Below are 24227 nucleotides of genomic sequence, written 5' to 3' on the forward strand. Positions count from 1 at the left end.
TCTATGGGGTCACACAGAGTCGGACACGACTGAAGTGACTTAGCAGCAGCAGCAGCATGGTAGGTAATATTACTCTCGTAAGGCCGGAGAGGTGAGTTCACATAGCTAAAAGTATAGGTTTGGGGATTTAAATCCAGATGGATAGAATTCCAGAGCCTGCACCACCAAACTGGACAACCACTTGGACTCTCTCGGGCATGAGAGAGAAAGTTTCAGCTCCACTCAGAACTCCTATGGAAACTCATAAACAACAATGGAAATTCATAAATCCTCAGTTGCTACCACCATCAGTGAGTATTAAGAAAATGGAAAAGTCCAGTTTGCTTGTAGAGAAAGTTACTCAAAGCAGCCTCTGGTATGCCATCTACAAAACTTTAACACCTGAGCAAACCACCTTTCAGGGTCATCAGGTATGGACCACCACATGTTAAAAACAGCATAATGGGGTCATTCTCCTGACACATGAGGAAAATATTTACTGAGACTCTACTAGGTGCTGGGCACAATTCTAAGCTATCACTTAAACTTCAAAACCCTATGACATAGGAGTTATCTTCATAATGCTGCTTCCTGGTGTCAGTCAGGGGCAGTCAGCATTTGGACAAGTCTATCCAAAATGGCTCACTCACATGGCTGACAAGTTCCTACAGGTTGTTGTCTGGGAGCCCACTAGGTGATCAAGGATTGGGGGTGGGGGTGGGGGGGTGGATTCCACTTTTCTTGAGCCTCACAGAATAAAGACTGAGTTCCAAAGTATATTTCTGGAAAGAGGAGGAAGGTGTCATGCCATTCTATGGCACAGAGTTGGCAGGTACATAATGTCATTTCCACTGTTGAAGGGGCAACTGAAAGACACTCGTGAATTAAAGGTGAGTGAACATAAGATTCCATCTCTTTTTAGGGGATCAAGGTTCTAGAAGAGCATGGAGAACTGGGAATATTGTTTCAGCCATTTGGGGGAAATACAACTTGTCACACGTGTACTTGTCTGGCATACTACTTGTCTGGTTTAACAGTATATATTCCATTTCAAGCAGTTGAAGAAGAATCTAAATGGTGGCTTAAGGCATCATACATTTGTTGGGCTGCACTCCTTATGTCTGCAGGCCTGTGTGTGCCAAGCCTCAAGACCAAAGAAAGAGCCCACAGTCAGCAACAGAGACATCAGTGGCTTAATAGATGGAGGATGTTACACATCTGAAGCAAGGTCCTGGAGTGACACCCCACCATGTGCAGTGCATGGCAGGCGGGACACAGTGGCTGTCTTTGCTCCCCAGCTGGGAAACGGGGAATTACCAGTTATAGAGGAATTAATCTCAGGTGGGCTCATTAGTTCCCAGGGAAATCAGCAAAGGGGCTAGCCAGTCACCACCCCTTTGGTAAGCTGTCATTAGCTGGGGCTTGGGACAGGTAAATAGGAAGGTCAGTCATGTAAGTAGGGTGTAGGGGAAGCATGCTCTGTTTGGGTAGGGGATGTACAGAGAACAACATTTGAGTGGCCCAACTGTATCACATTTCTTGTTTATTACTAAGAAGTCCAGGAGTCATGTGTAGGGTTGATTGACTGGCACAACAAGGTCGATTTCATCATTCCCCCCCGGCCGAATTCAGCAGGTTGGCTTTTCATACTTGTGCTTATTGACTCAGATGCAAAATGGCTGCCACAACTCCAGGTATCATATCCTTAACCAACAGAAAAACAGCACAAAAGGCTATTTGAAGTCCTGTATCTCTTACCTGGGAAGGAAACCTTTCCCATAAGTACCCAGCATACATCTTTCTATCTCATTGGCTAGATCAGGGTCACATGCTCACCCCTTGCCCAATCATTGGTAAAAGAATGAGATTATTGTGATTGCTTTAGAGAAATCTTGATTCATCTTCTAGGCTCAGAGAATCTCAGGCAAAATTATGAAAGTAAAAATGGAAGTTGTTTAGATATCATTTGTGTGTGTGTATATGAGTGATCTGCTTTCCCCAGATCACTAAGTGTTCTTTCTTTGCTTTTGTATTGGGCCTATGCTGGGCTGAGAGGATTCAGATGAAAGAGCTACCCAGCCCTCAGAAAGTTTAAGGTCTGGTTGGGTTATGAGTTTACACAAATCATTACAGTTGACCCTTGAAGAGCATGGGTTTTAGCTGCATGGGTCCATGTGGATTTTTTAAAATAAATGTGTACTACAGTGTTACACAATTAGGTTGTTTGGATCCCAGGATGCAGAACCTCAGACAAAGACGGACAACTTAAAGGTACATATGGATTCAGTTGTGCAGGAATTGATGTCCCTAACCATCAGTTGTGTAACTAAATACCTGACGGCAGAGACTAGGTTTTTGTTGACAAAACTTAACAAGTGCATGTTGCATGCCAGATCTAACAGGGCCTAGGGAGAGAAAGGTAAGACCTACTCACTGCCTTTAAAGACCTCACAGTCTAAGAAACACTGTAAACTGATGTGAAATAAAATACATATTTTATGGCAAGACAATATTTTTTTTTTTTGCTGTGCTACATGGCATGTGGGAGTTTAGTTCCTGGACAAGGGATCAAACCCGCGCCCTCTGTGTTGGAAGCACGGAGTCTTGACCACTGAACCACCAAGGAGGTCCCGTGAGAAGAAAAACTTGAACGTAAACGTTTTTCTCTGACCTTTGGCCTCCTCTGTCCCCTCTATTGTGCATTATGTATCTGCATTACACACCAACCAAACCTTCCCATTGGCAGAAATACCTGCTCAACCATAAAGAGCAACATGCTGCTAGCATCAAGAGAACTCCTTAAAGGACAACGTTCCTTCTTGATCTTGTAAGGGCTCACGATGACAGTTGCCTTGTCTCAAAAAACCTATATGACTGTGCCCTGACTTCTAATGTGTGGAAAAGTTTTCAGAACTGAGATGCTGGTCCCTGGTTACAATCCTCCAACTTGGCTCAAGTAAAATTTTCCATTTATTAGATTGACTATTGATTAATTTTCATCAACTGACAATCACAGAATAAGAGCTAAATTAGGAATAAAACCTGGGAGCAGTAGGAGCAGAGGAGGGAGATTATAAAGGAGATGATGTTTGAGTTGACTTTTGGCTCAGTGAGGATTAGGCAAGAGAAAAAAAAGTGGAAAAGAATTCCAGGAAGAAGACAGCATAAGCAAAGGTGAGGAAGCAAGGGAAACAGCATAATGTGCACAGGTAGCAACAAGCAGCTTAAAAAAAACATGGAGTAGTAAGTGGGACATAGAGTGAAGTCAGAGGAGGCTGATGATAAGCTAATTTCCCTCAGCGATTTACATCAACCTATCAGTGCATTCATTTATAAAATCACTATAGATAACTAGGTGCCAGTTTCCGGCCCAAGTGCCTTTGCAATTGCTAACCCCCTGTCTGAAACAGCATTCCCTACAATATTCTCAGGTCTCAGCTCAATTATTAGTCTCTGGGCGATGCCTTCCCCATCCCTCTTATTTAAAACGTCTCCACGTGGTCACCTTCTATGGCACTACTGTTTTGTTTTCCTTAGAGCGCCATCACATTAATGAAATTATCGTCTTCATGTGCACATGAGGTGACTGAATGTCAGGCCCCAGTGGAATGTACACGTAGGCGAGCAGTGACCTGTTAGAGTTTCACTTGCAGGGTTCTATCACGGCAAGACGCCCACCACAGCGGCAGACTCCCAGCGCGCTGGAACCCGACTGAGCGTGCGTGGGGGGCGGAGACTAGGCGCCTCCGGTCCGCAGGCCCCGCCCCTGCCCCGCCACGCCCACTCTCCGCCAGGGTGGGTGGCCGGCCGGCGAGGCTGCTCGCCGCTTCCGCCCGCGCGGCGTTGCACCCCTCTTGGCGCCGGGAGTTGCAGCGCCTCCCCGGTTTACCGGCCCAGCGCCAGGATGGCCCCCATACTCCCGGAGTCCGTGGAGCAGCTCCGCGCCACCGGCAACCAGAGCTTCCGCAACGGCCAGTTCGCCGAGGCCGCCACACTCTACAGCCGCGCGCTGCGGGTGTTGCAGGAACAAGGTGCGACCCCGCTCCCCCGCTCCCCGTTTCCCCGCCAGACCTGCTTCCCCCGCTCGCCGCCCCCGGCCCCAGCCACCCGGACCCCGCTCTGGCCCGCTCGGCCTGGGGCTTCCGTTTGCCCCGCGGCTGCCCGGCCCACCGGGTCTTCCCAGCACTCGCCCAGCCCTTCCCCCTCCCCCAACTTCGGCATCCTACGAGAAACTCCTTGGCCTTTCTTTCCGCCTTTATTATTATTGTAACTTGGCTTTATTACTGGCCCTTTTTTAATGGCACAACAGGAACACATTTTCATATTAATAGCTCTTTTATCACTTTTTATAGTGGTAAAAAACGACATCAAAATTAACCTTTTGTAGACTCACTGGAAAAGACTCTGATGCTGGGAAAGGTTGGGGGCGGGAGGAGAAGGGGCCGACCGAGAATGAGATGGCTGGATGGCATCACCGACTCTGTGGACATGAGTTTGACTGAACTCCGGGAGTTGGTGATGGACAGGGAGGCCCGGCGTGCTGTGATTCATGGGGTCGCGGAGAGTCGGACACGACTGAGCGACTGAACTGAACTGAACATTGTTGTGCAACAGATCTCTGGAACTTTCTCATCTTGCAGCACGGAAACGTCGTACCCACTAAACTCTGATTCCCCCCTCCGCCCGTGGTTGTGTCAATGATTTTTACTACTTTAGGTATTTCAAATGAATGGGATAATACAATATTTGTCTTTTGTGACTGAATAGTATCTTTGACGTTATAAACAGTGTTGTAGCATGTGACAGGCTTTCGTTCATTTTTAAGGCTGCCTGATAATTCCATCGTGTAGATATACCATATTGTCTTATCCGTTCATCCGTTAATGGACATTTGAATTGTTTTCACCTCTTGGCTATGATGAACATGAGTGTGCAAGAATCTCCCAAGATCTTGCTTTAATTTCTTTTGAATATATACCCAGAAGTGGGATTGCTGGATTAGATCATAATTGTATTTTTAATTTGCGGGAAAGGAGGGGGCCACCCAACTGTTTTCCATAATAACTGTACCATTTTACATTCCCACCCACGGGGCACAATAATTCCAACTACTCAGCATCCTTACCAACACATGTTATTTTTTCTTCATTTGATAGTGACCACCCTGATAAGTTGCCTTTTTTCTGTCTTGTTGGACCCCATTCTAATATTCAAGCCTCATTCTGATCCCTGAGGCAACTCTCATTTTCCTCAACTGGACAGTCTTTAATTAACATTTGTTAAGCACCTGTATGTAATGAGTGTGTAATAAGACAGAGAAGGTCCTTTCTGTCAAGTGCCATTCTTTCTTGTTAGTGAGGAGGCCCCAGATGTGATCTTAATTCATTGACTGGGGGATTTTTGCAGAAACACTTGGGGCTGGTCGTTTGTTCTGTAAGTGATATTGATGTTTTTGGTCAGTAATGTTTGGGTAACAAGAAACATGGGCTTCCCTGGTGGCTCAGATGGTAAAGAATCTGCCTGCAATGCAGGAGACCCAGGTTCCATCCCTGAGAGAAGATCCCCTGGAATAGGACATGGCAACCCATTCCAGTATTCTTGCCTGGAGAATTCCTTGGACAGAAGAGCCTGGTGGGCTACAGTCCATGGGTCGCAAAGAGTCGGACACAACTGAGCAGCTAACACTTTGGACTTTCAACAAGAAACATATTAGTATATCTCCAGTCAATAATGTGTTAAGCTAATGCATATTAAACGAGAACTATGTGGAAATGATCTGGGCTGTGAAGAAGACAAATGTGGTAGTGTGGTAGATTTGACAAGGGAGCTCCTTTATGAACAAATGCAAGGTCAAGGACAACTTCTTAGAAGAAGTGACATTTGAGGTGATACCGGAATAGTCAGAAGAAGCCAGCTGCATGAAATTTTGAGTGCTGAGCGCCCCAGGTGAAAGTCGCTCAGTCATGTCTGACTCTTTGCAACCACATGGACTATACAGTTCATGGAATTCTCCAGGCCAGAATACTGGAGTGGGTAGCCTTTCCCTTCTCCAGGAGATCTTCTCAACCCAGGAGTCGAACCCAGTTCTCCCTCATTGCAGGCAGATTCTTTACCAGCTGAGCCACAGGGGATGCCCCAGGTGAAGAAGGCCGTAATTAACAAAGGCCCCAGACAGCAGTACCCTACTGTATTCCAGGACTCAGAGAGTATGGGAGCCAATGGAGGGAGTTGCAAGACTTGATCAGTTCCAAAGACAGGCATTTTACACGGTAGTTCAGGGGAAGGAGTTTGGATTTTATTCCCTCATGGGAAGCTGCTGGAGTTTTCAACAGAGGAGTAACGTGTTTTTACCAGTCCTCCCGGCCTCTGGCTCAGTTCAGCCAACAAAGCCCTCAGCCCAAGGCCTCTCTGAAGTGGCTTATCCCAGAACCTCAGTAGAATTCCTTTTCTGTGGTCCCTCTTTCCCATTGCTTTCCTTCTCTCTCTCATTTCCTTGGCTAACATTTGTTGAGTACTTGTAGACATGATAGACTTTCTCCCTTTTTTATATCTTCCCACTAACTTATGGGTAAGATGCTTTATAGATGACGGTTCCAGAAGACTTAAATCCCTTCTTCTGGGTGACACATTGAAATCAGAGGCAGAATTTGAGCAGGGGTTTCTCCAATTCCCAAGTCCAAGTCCATTTTGCTGGACTTCTTCCCAAAGCCTCTCCTAATTCCAGTCGATTTTGTTTGAATTTTTGCTGTTTCAAGCCACTTTTTTGCCCCACCCCCATCTTTTTTTTTTTGCCTAGAACCTTTCTCTGTAGGCCCACCTCATCTCAACTTGGTAAAGTTGCTTTTTTTTTTTTTTGCATCCTACCCCAGCTGCCTGGAAAAACTTGGCTTTTTGTAGGGATTTATTCTAGGCCCCAAGAAGAGCCATGCATGATATCTCTTCTCAGTTTAGCAGGGGACCAGAATTTGGTTCTGATCCTGCTACTAATTTTCTAGGTAATTTATGGGAAAGTTCCTTGATTTCTCTGATCAATTTCCCTGATCTTGAAAGGAGAGTAGGGAGCAACCTAACACAGCGAACCTTCCAGCCAGTCTGTGAAATGATATCTTCATCTGATAGGTAAGCACATGTGATCGGAGGGGATTGAATGACTTGCGCAGGGTCACAGACTGGATCTGGGGGTCTGATGTCCTTTCTGCCACACCACTGCTGTTTTCTGAGCAACCATGCTCTGGTGACTTGAGATGGGTAGCAAGGTTTGAATATTTGCACTTGCTCCTCAAGGGCCAGGATGTCTTTTACTTATCTCTGTACTTTTGCTGTCTCCCTTGGGGTCCGGCAACAAAAGGGAAGACAAGATAATTTTATTATGTTTGGTATTGAATGAAGCAGGTTTTGTATCAGTGTGGTAACATGATAATTAGCGAAGAAGGTAAGCCGCAGGAGAGGCAATATGATGCTACTTAGGAAAAGTTATTTAAAGGATATTGTGTCTTGCGTGTGAATACCTATGTAATAAAGATGGACACACATGAGAATGTGACATACCCACTTTAGGACTGTGGCAACTTTGGGGGACCCAGTGAGAGAGTAGAGATATTTAGTCATAGTGAAACCAAAAAGGTGAGAGGACTTCCCTGGTGGTCCAGTGGTTAAGCCTCATGCTTCCACTGCAGGGGGCGCAGGTTTGATCTGTGATTGGTACGCAGCCAAAAATAAATGAACCAAAAAACCCGAAAAAGGGGAAGTAAATATTAATAAAACATATGCTGAGTTTAGTGATGGATAGCAAGTATCTATTATACTGTTGTCTGTATGTTTTGAGAGCTTCTCTGGTGGCTCAGAGGTTAAAGCGTCTGCCTCCAATGCGGAAGACCCGCGTTCGATCCCTGGGTCGGGAAGATCCCCTGGAGAAGGAAACGGTAACCCACTCCAGTATTCTTGCCTGGAGAATCCCATGGATGGAGAAGCCTGGTAGGCTACAGTCCACGGGGTCGCAAAGAGTCGGACACGACTGAGCGACTGCACGGAACTGAACTGTATGTTTTACCATTTTCAAAGGAGAGTTTGTTTTCTGTTCTTCTGAGCATGTGTCTGGGAATGGAATCCCTGGGTCAACAGTTAATAGTTTCCATATTTTATTTTCATTATGGCCCTTGCTAGTGGTTGAAAAATTATTTTTGAAAATGAAAATCATCATGGCCATAATAAAGGGCTTGAGCCTCTGAGATTCCTGAGGATAAAGATGGTCTTTAGGGAAACATCTGTGATAATTCCCCTCCCCACGGGATAGCTTGCGCTTTTCCCCTGATTAAGCTCTCCATAGTCCTGCAAGACTCGGAGATCTTTTCCCTGGCGAAGTCCTCTCTGATTTGACCAGGTAGAATTAGTCTGTTTTTTGTGTCCCCACAAAACTGTGACAGGGAGGCCTGGCGTGCTGTGATTCATGGGGTCGCAAAGAGTCGGACACGACTGAGCAACTGAACTGAACAACACTTGTTCAGTCCATTTATCATAGCATTTATCAGATTTTTGTCTCTTTTTTTTTCTTTATTGGGTTTATGTGCGTCTTGTAATAAAATTAACATACACACACACCCCCCAGTAGTTACACTGTGGATTTCTTTGAGCTATTTCATTTTGATCTCTGGCCTGGTTAACAAGCTCAGTGCATGGCTGAGTTGATGAGCAGATGCTCAGTCCCTGTGGATAGCAGGAAGCTTGGTGCTCTTGCTCGCTGGCCAGTCCATCAGACCAACATGCATAATGGGGTTGCAGTCGTCTCTGCTGCCCTTGACTACACCCCAGAGAGCTTAAGGTGTGGAATGCACCCCCGATGTCCCAAGGCATGCATCTCCCAAGCTGTTAACCGTGCATTTTCTGCTTCTACCGGGGCAGGTTCTTCGGACCCAGAAAAAGAAAGTGTTCTCTACTCTAACCGAGCAGCCTGCCACTTGAAGGACGGGAACTGCGTCGATTGCATCAAGGACTGCACTTCGTGAGCGGGCGGGGCTGCCCCTGGGGTGCGGGGTCCCGGGCGGGGAGACTGGGCTTCTCCGTCCCCACCAGTTGCCTCTAATAGTAGGAAATGTCACTCAGGGTCAGCTGGTCACCGAAAAGAGGAAGCTCTCCTGGGTCCTTGTGGGCCCTGGTTTGGGTCCCTGGAGCCTCATCTCTGCTGCTGAAAGGAGTCGGGCGGACAGTTAGAGGAAGGCCTTTAGTCTTTGTGAGATGTAGAACCTGGGCATGACCTAGAGTTGCAGACCAGTGACTGGCATGCTCAGGTTGTTTTCTGGGACCAACGTGGGTGAGATGAGAGAGGGAGAGAAAGAGGGATGGTGGTGAATAGATAGCCTTGAAAGGAGAAAATGGTATCCGTCACCGACCAGGTACAGAGCATGTTGAACCATGTTTCACGCTTCTTCTTGAAGCCAGTCTGAGATTGCCTTCATGGTCGTCACTGAACTAGCACTTGCATCTGGTGTGTCCTCGGGAGTCTGATATCCTGGGATGTCGCCTTAGCTTCAGGCCCTGGTGGTGGGTGGGAGAGGAGGAGAGGGGTGAGCACGCTCGTGGAGCCTCTGCTCGGCTGATTTGTACCAGGCCCTGTGCTAGGTCTGCTTTGTGGAGTGCTCATGAGTGCTCTATGGTGTAAGTTTGCCACCCTGCCCAGGCTGGCGCTGGATTGTGGAGGTCAAGTGATGTGCCTGGGGTCTCATGGTTAGTGGGGCAGAGGTGGAATTGAGACACCGCTCCATCTGACTCCAAAGCCTGTTTGTTATTCCCACTCGGCCACACTCTAGAAAACAGAGAGGCATGAAAGCTATGAGGCACTCATTCTTGATTTCAGAGGGATCGCAACTATGAAAATTGATGCACACACACACATTTTCTGGTGGTAGTGTTTTTCTGTCCTCCTTCCCTTCTCCACTTCAGTCTGAGTTGAAAAGTCCCTCTTCTGAGACTTGACAGCCTTCACAGCATCTCTCACCAGAAACGACCTCCCGTGCACTGAATGCTGCTGATGACCCGGACCAGAAGAAACTGTGGGAGGGTTGGGGGGGGAGCCCCAGGGACTCAGCAGCCCAGTGACATCTCTGCCTCCTGTCCTAGAGCACTGGCCCTGGTTCCCTTCAGCATGAAGCCCCTACTGCGGCGCGCATCGGCCTACGAGGCCCTGGAGAAGTACCCTCTGGCCTACGTGGACTACGTGACTGTGCTGCAGATTGATGACAGCGTGAAGTCAGCCTTGGAAGGCAGCAGCAGGTGAGCCCAAGCCACTGAGGCCATCTCTCTGGGATGTCCTGTCCTGTCCTCTCCGATTGGCTTGGAACCTTTGCTTTGGGCATCCTCTGGGGCAAACCCTGTGGTTTAGGCTCAGAAACTTCTAATGAGCACGTGCAGAAAGTGTGGAAGTACGATCTGCTGTCGTATTTTAGCAGGTTTCTAAGCTTATACTGCAAGGAGATCCAACCAGTCCATTCTAAAGGAGATCAATCCTGGGTGTTCATTGGAAGGACTGATGCTAAAGCTGAAACTCCAGTACTTTGGCCACCTCATGCGACGAGTTGACTCACTGGAAAAGACTCTGATGCTGGGAAAGGTTGGGGGCGGGAGGAGAAGGGGACGACAGAGAATGAGATGGCTGGATGGCATCACCGACTCTGTGGACATGAGTTTGAGTGAACTCCGGGAGTTGGTGATGGACAGGGAGGCCTGGCGTGCTGTGATTCGTGGGGTCGCGGAGAGTCGGACATGACTGAGCGACTGAAATGAACTGAAGGAGTTAGAATTACTGAGTTTGTGGGGGGTTTTTTGGGTTTTTTGTTATTGTTCTTTTGCCTAGATGCTCAAATGCATTCACACAGTAATAATTAAGCTCTGTCTAAGCCAGATTCAGTGGGAAATGCCAAAATAAAAAAGAAATACAGACCCCGCTTGCTTCAGAGAGCTTCGTGGAGTGGGGAAAGGAAGACAACAGTGCGAGCAGCTGTGACCCCAGGCTGCGGGGCTGTCCTTTGTGGATATGGTTCAGTGTATTGTACTGTGATCCCTTCACAAGGCCCCGCAGGTGAAATTCTTTCTGTCAGCAGTTGTCTTTGATCTCAGGACGCCCTCATTTGGGTAACTGATCACATCTCCCCCCTTTGCGTGGTATCTGTTCAGTGCATCGTGGTATCTGTTCAGTGCATCGTTTCTGGCCTGACTTATTTTCTCTGTGCTTCCTCTCCGTCTCTATCATTCAGCAAAATTTGCCACTTCTGTGCCAGACTTTGCACTCAGGCCCGGGCTGAGGCGGAGACAGACCTCTTCCCACCCTGGCAGAGCTCCCAGTCTCCTGGAGAACAGCAGTCAGTCACAGGCAAACTTCGACAGTGTGATGAGGGCTGTGGTGGGACGTCCCTGACAGCCAGTGGGGGTCCAGAGAGGGCTTTTCGGAGGAGGTGCGCCGAGACAGAAATGCGTGGCTGTCTGGGCCCGGGGCCAGCAGGGGACTGGGCAGCACGTGCACCGGGAGTGAGCCGAGGGGTTCGGGGAGTGGAGAGAAGCCCGCGGCTCATGGTGCGGCAGGCGAGGCACCCAGGTGAGGACGGGGGACGAGGCCTGGTCACACGCCTGGCCTCCAGGGGCTTGGACTTAATCCGAACACAGTGAGGCTTCGTGAAAGGTCTTCAGCCGGGGAGGCATCCTGAGCAGATTTGAAGGAAAAGCTGGCTGGCTGCCTGCCGTGTTGACCATGAAGAAGAGAATAGGGAGGGGGTGGGCGGTAATCCAAAAGATGGTGGAAAGGGGCCAATTCAGGGGAAATCTAGGCAGCATTTCAACAAGTTTTGGTGGTTTGAGGGTGGGGAGAAGGGAAGAACAGAAGAGGTGTCCAGGTGGTTGACACGGTGAGGTGGCGCCGACCATGGGGCTGGAGACTAGAGATGCAAGGAGGCCGGCTCAATGTTTACATGCATTTGGAGCAAAGGAGAAAAATACAGGTTGCACATAGAGATTTGAAGGTCACCAGCCTAGAGGTGGCTTGAGGTTTTGGGAGAAAAATGGGGTACTATCACAAGTAGGGGCTGGGGGAGCTTTGAAGAATCCCGACGTTTGAGGGGCACAGCGATCTGTGCAGCAGAAGGAAGCTTAGAGCGTTTAGTGTCACAAAGGCAGGCGTGTTTCCAGAAGGATGAAGACGTCATTCGTATCAGGTGTTGCAGTCAGCGTAAGTGCACTAAGGGTTTCAGAATGAAGTCACTGGTGATTCTGATGGAATCAGTCCACTGGGGTCAGAAGCAGATGGCAGTGGATTAAAGGAATGTGCCCTCTGGGCAGAGGGCTGTCCAGGAAGGAGGAGTTCAATGCTGGTAGAGAGAAAGACCAATAGAGAGAAGTCGGTAGAGAGAAGGATCCAGGTGTGGGAGAGGGTGGTGCTGGCCAAGTGTGGCCTGAGAGAGGCAGGGAGCAGTGGATCCCGAGTGCAGGTGGAGGGGTTGGCCTCGTCACCGCTTCTGTAGCGATGGAGAAGTAGGAAGTGTGCCAGGCAGGGAGGTTTGTGTTCAGGGTGTGAGGAAGTCCAAGGAGGAAGGTTAAGGAGCATCAGATGGAGGAGGGCAGAGGTGTGAAGTAGGTTTGGGCGGAAAAGGAAAACATTTCTGGAGGCTGAGCCAGAGACCGTGAGTTTGTAGTGATAGCAGTCTGTGAGCTCCTCCTTGTAGTAACACAGGAACATGGTTGTAGGAGCAGAAGTTACCATTGGCTTCATCTGCTCACACAGTACATACCTCTGGGTCCCACTGGGTGCCAGGTGCTGTGCTGAGTGCTGGAGATCCGTTAACAAAACCAGCATGTTCCCTGAGCCTAGAAGCAGAGAGTGGGGAGTGGAGGGGTTTGTCCCAGGGTGGGGTGGGGAGACCTGAACATGAGGATCGAGAGAGGCAGTGTGGCATGTGGTAAGGATGAAGGTGTGGGAGGGGCAGGTCTCAGGCCCTGCCAGCCTAATGTGGTGGGAACCACTGAAAGGTTTTAAAATTTGAGAATGATGTAGGATTTGCATTTAAAAATCTCTGAGCATTAATCAGATGTCAGATGTTTCCATGGCCTTGTAAATAGATCTGTCATCATTGTTGTTTTGTCACTAATTCATGTCGGACTCTTTTGCAACCCCACGGACTATACCCGACCAGGATCCTCTGTCCGTGGGATTTCCCAAGCAAGGGTATTAGAGTGGGTCGCCATTTCCTTCACCAAGAGATCTTCATGACCCAGGGGTCAAACCTGTGTTCTCCTGCATTAGCAGACAGATTCTTTACCACTGAGCCACCAGGGAAGCTCAAATAGATTAAGAAAACATAAAATGTGGGAAGGAGGTTGAGGAGGGAGGGGACCTATGTACACCTGTGGTTAATTCGTGTTGATATATGACAGAGATGAAACCAATGTTGTAAAATAATCCAGTCAATTAAAAATAAATATAATTTCTTGAAAACATGGGGTCCATTCTTGGGGACATATCTGGTTCCTCGGGGGTAAGGTTCAATTACCTTAACAAGCACCAGATCCCTCTCTTTGAAGTTAACGGTGTGAACAGTCAAGGGCCAGGCAGGGAGGGAGTGTCATGGTGGCTGACCTGAAAAGACCCTTATGGGTGGCAGGCTTCTGCTCCTTTCCTGCTGCAAGTAAGAAGGGTACAAAGTGATGGTTCAAACCAGGGGAAGATGATAACTGGCTCTCGTACACCTCTCTTGGGCTTATGAGAGAAAGAATACCTTCTTGACCCAGCTGGAAACCTTTCTGTCATCCTGCCTGCCTTTCCAGAATGACCAGAACTCTCATGGACTCCTTTGGGCCCGAGTGGCGCCTGAAGCTGCCCTCCATTCCCTTGGTGCCTGTTTCATCTCAGAAGAGGTGGGAGTGTCTGCCTTTGGAAAACCACAAAGAGGCATCTAAAAGCAAATCCAAAGAAACCACAAGCGCGAAGAGCAGAGGTAAGCTGTGACTTCCTACCCAGAGAGAGTTGCAGTCTCCCCAGAGCCACATTCTTTAATCCTATAAAAACTAGCCTCGTTTAAGATGAGTTATTTTTAAAGCCCTATAGACAAAGTAAAAACACAAGAAGCCATCACCCCTTAGGGACGGTCTCCTCGGCGCTGCAGTGGGCAATGGGAAAGCCAGCCCCACCGGTGTAAGGGTAAGATGATGTGAGGCACAGTGAGCTCCCAGCCTGGCACCCAGTTATCTGGCGTTAGTTCCCTTCTCATTCTTTGGGATGTGTCATTTAGGATGTTTTTGGTTGCAGGAAAAATAATAAAAAGAACATATTGGCTCATAACAAAAAGGGCCTTCAGGCAAGGCTTGCTCCAGCAGCTCACTGCAGCATCAGACTCCATTTCTCTGTCATTCTCTCAACTCTTTTCTCTAGGATGTGTCAGCTTTGTCTTCAGGCAGTCTTTCCTCCTGAGCAGTACAATAGCGGTAGTGGTTCTCTGCCTCACATCTGCATGCCATGCCTCATGACCAAGAGGGAGAGAAAGAGAGGGTTTCTTCCCCTAAAATCCCTGGCTCTTCTTTTCTTAATATACTCTAGCCTATAAACACAGGCCATTCCCTTAACTAGTCCCTGTGACCAGGGCCTGAGATTTTGTGATGAGCTCAGCCTGACACCATCTGCTCCATCTCCATAGCGAGAGGAATTCACACACTTATTAGTCTCTGGAAGGGAATGACAAGGGAAGGGAGATCAAGGCCAGGTAGCCCCAAACAGGAGACCTCAGCTCTGTGAAACAGAGAGGACCTTCCCTGGGCAGGGGCGACTGGAAACTTACAAGGCTCCAGGGAGTTCTCCCAGCCCAGCAGGCTCGGTATTGAAGATGGGAGGCTCAGGGGGGCAGGGCTGCAGCCTGGTCTAGGGTGTACAGGAGGACAGGGATTCTCCCCTTCCCAACAGGAAACCTCTCTGGCCATGGGCAGCATTCAGTCCCAGAATGAGAACATGAGCCGCTAATGAACTTGATGGCTTTAGTGTACCTCCCCTTTATGTCACTGTTGTGAAGTCACAGCCATGTGTGGCCTGGAGAGGCCCTCTCAGAAAGGTCCCAGCCCAGTGAGAGACTGAGACACAGAGCAATTTGAAACACAGGAGGGAGAACGGATGCTTCAGAGTCTCTGATGTTTGAGGAATTCAAATTGGGAACTGATGTCCGGGTGCTGGGGGAAGTTGGGGAAAGTCTCATGGAGGAGACAGGTTGAGCTGGACCTTAAAAACCAAGTTCTTCAGGTGAGAAGGGAAGGGAGTTTTCAGCTGAGACAGTGGAAGGAGTTAGAGAATGAGGTAGGGGGGTGTCACATGGTGCAGCGTAGGGTGCGTTGCAGAATCAAGGTGAAGCTGAGGAGGTGATGCTGTGTACATTGCAACCCACTGGCTCTGCTTCTAGAAAACCTCGTGCATGTGCCCACAAAGAGATGGGTACAAGGTGTTCAGAGCAGAAAGCTGGTAAGAGCAAAAAGCAAAATAACCCAAGTCCCTGTAAATGGAACAGATGAAACACTTGCGTCGCAGCAGTGAGCGTAAGAGTGAAGCAGCTAGCTATGGGTGTGAAAATCCCAGGAATGTAATTTTGAGGGAAAAGAATACCAGGTCGTAGCAGAATACATACAATTATGTACTCCTTTATTTGAAGTTCCCAGACAAAGTAAAGAGTAAATAGTTTCTAGATACTATCATATATATGTAGTTAAAGCAACCCAAAAAAGCTTTGGTGGGGAGGTCACGTTGTATTTCAGAAACCAGCACAACGTTGTAAACAATTACCCTCCAGTTAAAAAGTTTTTAAAAGAATAGGGTGGGGGCACAGAATTGAGGAAAATGGTTTCCTCCAGGGGTGGATTGCCCGGCGGGGAGAGGCTCATAGGACTTCAAAGGTGTTAGTAAACGTTCTGTTTCTTAAGATGAGGGATGAGTTCAAGGGTATTAGTTTTATTCCTGAAACCTTACCCTTGTCGTAAATATTCAGTATTTTATGAGGGGAGTTTTTAAAAATTGACAAAGTAGATGATACGGGAGCTGAGGCTGGAATAATTCATCAGGGCCGTGCAGTGAAGTGAAGCCCCAGGGCTCCAGGGAGCAATTTGGAGCTCGCCTTGTTCTCGTTATGTCTCCTGGAGGCTGGGACAGAGCTCAGGTGTCGGGTTGGGGAGAACACCGCCAGACTCAGACCAGAACAGCTGAGGAGTAGGGGCTCCTTTGCCCTTTTCTGGAAGCCCAAGAGCTCCACTCTTCTGTTTAACCAGATGCTTGTTTATTTAAATACTTCCTCACTTACTTTCCTGCTTTAAGTTTATACGGTGCTGTGGCCTTTCTCCTGTTTTCTCCCCATTGCATCCTGACAGTCGCCCAGGGTGGAGTAGGTATCGCCCCACACGTGTTGGTGAGCAAACTGAGGTCCAGAAGCAGTAGATCCCACAGGACTTGCAGCTCCTGAGCGGCAGTGCTGAGGCCACAACCTGGTTACTGTGTATGCGTCACTGTGTGTGTAGAAGTGTGTCCGCGTCAGGAGCCCCCAACCTCTTCTGAATGAAAATCTGTGTTTTTCCCAGAAGCCTTGGCTCGGGGGGACTCCTGACTCGGGAAGGGTGCTCTGCACAGTGCAGGAGACCTCAGGGGACAGAGCGCTGTAGACGGCTTAGAAGAGGCGCTGCCCAAGAGAGCTCCTCAGGCTGAGCTGGGCACCCGCTCCATGGTTTTTTCCTCTTCTGAATTTGTATCTAGTGTCTTCTGCTGGGGATGTGGAGAGAGCCAGAGCTCTGAAGGAGGAAGGCAATGAGCTTGTAAAGAAGGGGAACCATAAGCAAGCAATTGAGAAGTACAGTGAGAGCCTCTGGTTTAGTAACTTGGAATCCGCCACGTACAGCAACAGGTACCTTTCACACGGCTGGCCTGGGGGATTTCAGGACACCGGACATTCTCCTGCAGTCTTCTCACGGACTGTGATGGGCTCTGCATCCTGGCATTTAGTCAATACAGGCAGACCTTGGAGCTGTCTCAGGGTCGGCTCCAGACCACCGCAGTAAAGCGAATATCGGGAGAAAGGGAGTCACACAAGTTTTGGGGTTTCCCTGTGCATAGAAGAGTTACGTTTACACTCTGCTGTAGTCTGTTAAATGTGCAATAGCATCGTGTCTAAAAAAACAACGTACATGCCTTAATTTAAAAATACTTAATGGCTACAAATTGCCAACCACCAGTCGTCATCATAACATCAAAAATCACTGATCACAGATCACTGTGACTAGTATACTAATAATGAAATAGTTTGAAATATTGTGAGAATGACCCAAATGTGAAACAGATACAAAGTGAGCAAATGCTGCTGGAAAAATGGCACCCATAGACAGACTTGCTCAATGTAGGGTTGCACAAGTCTTCAGTTTTGGTGTCTTCAAAGTATCTGTGAAGCACAGTGAAATGAGATATGCCTGTATGTTACATCTCAGAACGTGTGTTCACACTCCCTTTAGTCACCATGAGATGGGCATTGCCAGTGGCATTCACTCTCTTAAACGGGTAGAAACTGGGATTTCCCACAGGGAGCCTGGACTTTGTTTCAGCCCATTCCAGAATTTTCACTCACCAGGTAACCTTAGGATGTAAGTAAAAGCTCTGGGCTTGCTGTGCAAACACGACCCCAACACAAGTCTCAAAGCCTCTGCACCTTCCCCGACTCTCACTGCATGGCGTCTCTAAGACCCTCTGTTTATAAATTCTGTTGGTCTGTCTGTGAGCACCTGGGTAGAACCCAGGGAATTACCTGACCTGAGCAAGAGAGAGGGTCTAGTTGAGCCTGAGGTGTTGGATTCATAGGGCTGTAGAAAGGCCTTCATCCTGAGCTGTCGCCAGTGGTCAGCGACCCTTCCCACCAGCAGTGAGGGCCTGGGAGCCAGGGCAACATCCCTTCATCGAGTGTGAGTACCTGCTCTGCAGCAGCCCTCAAAGGTGTTGGTAGCAGGTGCTGTTCCTGTCTTAATGTCGAGTAAACCGAGGCTTAGATGGAAGGGCTTTGCCTCAGCTCACCCAGCCAATAAATGGTGGAGATGGAATTGGAACCTGGCTCCAGTGAGATCTGTTCATTTTACTGTCAGAGGCTTAAAACATTCAGCAAGGGACCAGATCTGCTCTAAACATTTCCTATAAAACATTAATAAATCTTGTGAGTCTGTTTTCCCTTCCCAGTCAACATTCTCACATTACTCTTAAGTTCAGAGATCTCGGATCTCCTATAGGCTAACTGCTCCTTATCCAGAACTCTTGGGATAAAATGTGTTTCAGATTTTAGAAAGGGATGATAGTGCATATAATGAATTGTCTAACACTCCAGCAATGTCTGGGCAGCTTGCTGAAGTTAATCACTAACATTTCTGCAGTGAAACGTGGAAATTCCACGATCACACAGAATAGTATCTAGAAAGTCGAAGCAGCCGAATGTCAGTTGAGGTCATTTTTTCTGCCAAATGATTTTAAAAGGGAACCTTTAGTTTCACAGCATGGATCTTGGCATTTTGGACCTGTGGTTTTATTGGCTGATTGGACCCAAGGCTGCCCCAGTCAACCAGGCGCACTTGGGATCAAGGACTGCAGCCCATTTGTCCATGTTTATGCAGGAGCATCTTCTAACTTCTCTTTCTGTGGACTCTGTCCTTGCTCACCTTATGTTGCTAGAGATCTCTGTCAGCCCATTTTCCTGGATTTTTACCACATTCAGGACAATGTTTTGTTTAAATACTGGTTTTTATGCAAATGTGTCCATGCCACACCGTTTTAACTACTATTGCTTTGTAATATATCTTGTAGGGCTGATATCTTCATTAGTTTTCGTAACCAGAGCATTGCTGACTATTTTGTCAGCTTTGATCTTCTAGCTCAGCCTTGGGCTCACTGATAAATTTCAATCCATTGAGCTTTTGGTTGTAATTACATTGATTTTATAAATTTAATTTATAAGACTGAAAACCTGTTCAGTCGCTCAGTCGTGTCCAACTCTTTGCGACCCCATAAATCACAGCATCTGTCCACATGGTTGACTATACCATATTCCAGGTGCCATTTTAATGCTCTGCCCCTTGTATATGCATCTGTATGGTGCATCAGCTTAGGCTTCGGTTCTCTCTGTGCGTTGACATCTGAGTGGGTGTCACCATCAGGTACTTGGCACCTACAGTTTGCCAGGTCCTGAATGGACCTCCAGAAGAGTCTCATTGAGTACTCACAGCAATTCTTCAGGTTAGGTCATGGACCCATTTTACCTAAGAAAACGGGCTGAAGATGAAAGTTTGGGTTCCTTTTCACTCATTCATCTTGTCTCTCAGGCTCCTACTTTGTAATGAAAACCCTTCTCATTGGATACAGAATATTCAGTTTACCAAAAGTCACAGGTGATTATTTTATAGGCCAAAGTTACGCATTTTTAACACCTTAAATATGATCTGTGGCATTCATGTGGAATCATTTTCATGATAACAGTTACATTCAGAAGTCACCAGATAGTACCTAATGCTTACACTGTGGTGCTTCTACTTGCCAGAAACTTGGCTTATTCTTTAAATTGCTAGAGTCCATTGGGAGAACATGTCAGTTTCCTTAGAATTCTTGTGTGTTCAAATTAAGATCAGGGCCTATACTTTGGCTACCTCATGCGACGAGTTGACTCACTGGAAAAGACTCTGATGCTAGGAAAGGTTGGGGGCAGGAGGAGAAGGGGACGACCGAGAATGAGATGGTTGGATGGCATCACCGACTCGATGGACATGAGTTTGAGTGAACTCCGGGAGTTGGTGATGGACAGGGAGGCCTGGCGTGCTGTGATTCATGGGATCGCGGAGAGTCAGACACGACTGAGCGACTGAACTGAACTACTGTTCTAAAATTTAGTGGCCTACAATAGCCATTTTGTTTTGCTCATGAGTTGTGAACCAGGAGTTCAGGAAGGGCAGTTCTTCGACTCAGGGTCTCATTCAGGGTCAACAAGAAGGGTGCTGGGACTGGAGTCATTTAAAGGCTTCTCCTGGGCTTCCCTGGTGGCTCAGACAGTAAAGAATCTGCCTGCAATGCAGGAAACGTGGGTTCCATCCCTGGCTTGAGAAGCTCCCCTGGAGGAGGGCATGGCAACCCATTCCAGTATTCTTGCCTGGAAAATTCCATGGATGGAGGAGCCTGGTAGGCTGCAGTCCATGGGGTCGCAAAGAGTTGGACACGACTGAGGGACGAAGCACAACACAGCGGTTTCTCCTCCATATCTGGCACCAGGCTTGGGGTGACTGACATGGCTGGGAATGGAACTGACAGAGCAAGCTGGAGCATTTTTTCTCCTCTCCTGGCAGTCTGTTCACTTGTGCCAGCTTGAGCTTCCTCACAGCATGGTGGCCTCTGGGTAGTCGGCTTCTCACAGGAGCAGCTAAAGGCTCCAAGCGTGAGTGTTCCCAGAGCGCAGGCAGGCGCTCCAAGACCTCCGAGGCCTGGTCTTGGGACTCTCACTGTGTCCTTTGCTCTGTGCTCCTCTGGTCAGAGCAGTCGTAGAACCTGCCTAAATTCAGGAAGAAAAGTGTTGATACACAGGACCTCTTCTGTGGGAAGAATGCCACAGAACTTGTGCTGCTTTTATTTAGTTTTTATTTATTTGGCTACACCAGGTCCTAATTGTGGCATGTGAGATCTAGTTCCCTGATCAAGGACCAAACCCTGGTCCCCTGCATCGGAAATGTGGCACCCTAGCTACTGGATCACTCTGTGTCTGCTTTAAAATTGATACAGGAGAAGCTTTTCCTAAGTTAATTTACAAGTCCTATGCAGTCTTAACGAAAATACTAGAATTATTTTTTACATTCTTCCACGATAATAATTCCATGAGAAATAATGGAATAATGGTAATAATTCCATGAGGAAAAAATAATAAAAGAATTTAGTATATGATAAATTGTGAGAAAAGGAGGAAGTATCCAATAAATGGTGTTGGATTGGCTGGAAAGAATTAAAAAGAAACTTGAACCTCCATCCTCACTCCTTATTTTAAAATAAAATCTAAATGGATCAGTTTCAAATGGAAGAAGTAAAACCATTAAGTTCTAAAACAACATGTGGGTTAATTATCTTGCAGTGGGGAAAGTATTATATGGGATGATGGTGGAGGGTGACCCACATAAATCATTAAATAAGTTGGATAAGTTTTATTTCATAAGATTTAAAAATCTTCTGTAAAGATGCTCAGTTTAGGGGCTTCCCTGGTGGTACAGTGGGTAGGACTCCATGTTCCCAATGCAGGGGACCTAGGTTCAATTCCTAGTTAGGGAACTGGATTCTGTGTGCCACAGCTGGGAACCAGCACAACCAAAATAAATAAAAAAATAAAATTATAAAAGTATTCAGCTTAACTGTATTTAAAGCAATTACATTAAAACACTGTTTTCTTCCATACTGGCAGAACTTAAAGGCTGAGCCCCAGGGTTGGTACAGTTGCTGGAAAATGGGTTCTGTTAGTAACTGTTCTTAAGTACAGTTGACCCTTGAAAAAGTCGGCTGTCAGGAGCACTGACCCTCCTCTCAGTCAAAAAATCTCTATATTTTACAGTCAGCCTCTCATACCTGCAGTTCTGCTGCATTCATGAAGTCAGCCAAATGCAGATGATGTAATGCTGCAGTATTTGTTACTGAAAAAAAATTCTGCACATAAGTAGACCTGCACAGTTCAAACCTGTGTTGCTAAGGTCAGCTGCTTTATTTGGGAAGCATTTTGGTAATAGTCAAAATTTCAAATGCACGTACCTTTTGATGCAGCAGTCCCTCCTAAGACTGATGCACAAGAATGTTCATAGCAGCATCATTTATTATTGACTGGAAATAGTGAAATATGTCTCCTGATAAGGAGTTAATAAATTAGGATACAGACAAGTGAATCTTCCATAGCCACTGAAAACAGTATCTGTTTCATTTTTAGTCACTGGGGAAGAGGACTAAAATTGAGTAAGAAGGATACAAGTATGTACTTCTCCCCCACTGATGCAGAATATAAGAATGATGCAAAATAGAAGTTGGAAGAATTGTATATCCAACACCCATATACTTCCCAAGTAAAATTTATAAACAGTTACAGAAACAACTTCAGTTACAGTGTTGTGTAATACTGTTACACATACAGCTGTCACAACCACACTGTTGTGTGGTTGGTCACTATGGCCACCTGTTGATCCGTCTTCTTTACACCTCACCCCTAACATGTCAGTGTGCATATAATTAATTAGAGCCTAGTATTTATATGGCTTTCCTGGTGGCTCAGATGGTAAAGAATCTGCCTGCAATGCAGAAGACCCAGGTTCAGTCCTTGGGTTGGGAAGATCCTCTAGAGAAGGGAATGGCAACCCATTCCAGTGTTCTTGCCTGGAAAATTCCATGGACAGAGGAGCCTGGCAGGTTATAGTTCTTGGGGTTGCAAAAAGTCAGATATGGTTGAGCAACTAACATTTTGATTTATGTTTTTTTCTTAAGGTAGATAATTTCTTGTCAAGGGGAAGGTTTCCAGAAACCTTTTCTTGCTTGAAAGAGTTAAGCATGGGAGCGTGAGGTGGATGATAGCTCTGAACACAGTCAGGATCTCAAGTTGTTCAAACCCGGATCAAGTCCCGGGTCTGCACGTCAGTAGTGGAGGAAGCCTGGGGAGTCGCTTTACCCCTCTGAGCCGCTCTCCTCTGTAGAAGCGGGCTGGGTGGCTCTGAGAACTGAGGAAGGTATGGAGCACCCAGCACGGTGTTCAGGGCGCTCCTCAGAGTTGGTGGCCCCGAGGGAGCAGCTGACAGCCCGGTCTTTGCCCGCAGGGCGCTCTGCCATCTGGAGCTGAAGCAGTACCAGGAGGCGGTCAAGGACTGCACAGAAGCCCTCAGGCTGGACGGAAAGAACGTGAAGGCGTTCTACCGCCGGGCTCAAGCCTACAAGGCTCTCAAGGTAAAGAGATCCTGTCCAGAGGCACCAAAGAGCCACAACCAATCATGCCGTGGCACTTCCAGAGCATGGTCCAGGTGAGGGGGGGGCCTGCCACGTCCCTCCTCGTCCAGGGGCCCCAGGTGCTCCTGACAGGCCTCCGGGCTCCATCCCTGCAGCCTCTCGTCTCCTCTCAGGACTGCGACTTCAGGTCCCACAGCCTCTCTGTCCTCTCAGGACTGCAGGTCCCACAGCCTCTGTCTCCTCTCAGGACTACAGGTCCATATAGCCTCTCTCTCCTCTCAGGACTTCAGATCCAGCTTTGCAGACATCGACAGCCTCCTGAAGATAGAGCCTAGGAATGGCCCTGCGCGGAGGTTGCGGCAGGAGGTTAACCGGAACTTAAACTGAAATCCCAGAAGGGCAGCAGGACACGTGTCTGCCTGAGCACCTTCCGTGCCTGCTCCCCGGACCTGGCGGGCCCCAGTTGGGCTCCAAAGCCCCCCCTTCCCTCAGAGACAGGATGGCCTCCCACCCCTCAGGAGGCTCCGCCTGTTCACTTGAAGCTTAATGTAGTCAGAAAGCAGGTGTATTGTTGGAAAAGCCTCCCCCTGTTCTGCACTCCCGTGTGCTGTGGACGGCGGGCAGGCCGCACGGACGGGTGCTCGTCACCAGCGTGCCCATTCTGCCCCAGACCCAGCACTGCCCTTCCGGTGTCACCAGGTCCTCTGACCCCAGCCCATCTGGGCGCTCAGAAAGCTGACAGTCCCATGGGACACAGGCCGGTGTGGGAGGGGGACTGGAAAACCCTGGCCCGCCTATACCCACAGCAGCCCATTGAGCTGGTTCTCCAAGGCTGCCGACCCCTCCCCTGTTCTTGGCACAGCACTCCCATGTTCTGAGCCCCAGTGCCTTTTGGCCGAGCCTCCTGACAGGGATGCAGAACCTGTCCCTTTGGCCGGCGTTTGTCTGTGGCTCTGCACTGCTGTCACCCACATAAAAATACCTAAATTCATTCAAGAGCCCAGAGGTGTGGCTGCTGCTCCTGAAGGTGGGATGGGGAGAAACCTCCTTGAAGTCCGTGTCCTTCCCTTCCCGGCAGGGACTTGCCTTTTGACTCCCACAGTGGCCCCACTAGGCTTCTTCGTTCTTTGTAATACGCTGAAGTTAAGCTGACCTGACAGACTGAGCTGCTGCGTTAACATCCTCTGCACGAGTGTCTGTCGTACCTTCATTTATGGTTCTTCAGCTTTGGTTCACTTGGGAACTTCGCAGTAATAAAAAACTCGTTATGGAGCATTCA

The 24227-nt window shown here is 48.0% G+C and overlaps 1 protein-coding gene across 1 annotated transcript; it reads left to right on the forward strand.

Moving 5' to 3' along the window:
* Nucleotides 1-3739: 3739 nt before the first annotated feature.
* On the forward strand, nt 3740-24227 carry TOMM34 (translocase of outer mitochondrial membrane 34). The gene is made up of 7 exons (XM_055437668.2): nt 3740-4010; nt 8878-8977; nt 10093-10245; nt 13783-13952; nt 16733-16880; nt 22822-22948; nt 23231-24227. The coding sequence occupies exons 1-7, from the start codon at nt 3884-3886 to the stop codon at nt 23333-23335; spliced, it is 930 nt and encodes a 309-aa protein (XP_055293643.2). The 5' UTR covers nt 3740-3883; the 3' UTR covers nt 23336-24227.

This window comes from Moschus berezovskii, chromosome 15 (assembly GCF_049115385.1).
Source record: "Moschus berezovskii isolate FMDL1 chromosome 15, NW_MosBer_1.0, whole genome shotgun sequence".
NCBI lineage: Eukaryota > Metazoa > Chordata > Mammalia > Artiodactyla > Moschidae > Moschus > Moschus berezovskii.

Excerpts from the sequence above, each read along its gene's own strand:
- TOMM34 (XM_055437668.2), top strand. The coding sequence starts at position 3,884 with ATGGCCCCCATACTCCCGGAGTCCGTGGAGCAGCTCCGCGCCACCGGC. Across the intron at positions 13,953-16,732 it reads CACAAGCGCGAAGAGCAGAG|TGTCTTCTGCTGGGGATGTG; the intron begins GTAAGCTGTGAC and ends ATTTGTATCTAG. Across the intron at positions 16,881-22,821 it reads TCCGCCACGTACAGCAACAG|GGCGCTCTGCCATCTGGAGC; the intron begins GTACCTTTCACA and ends CTTTGCCCGCAG.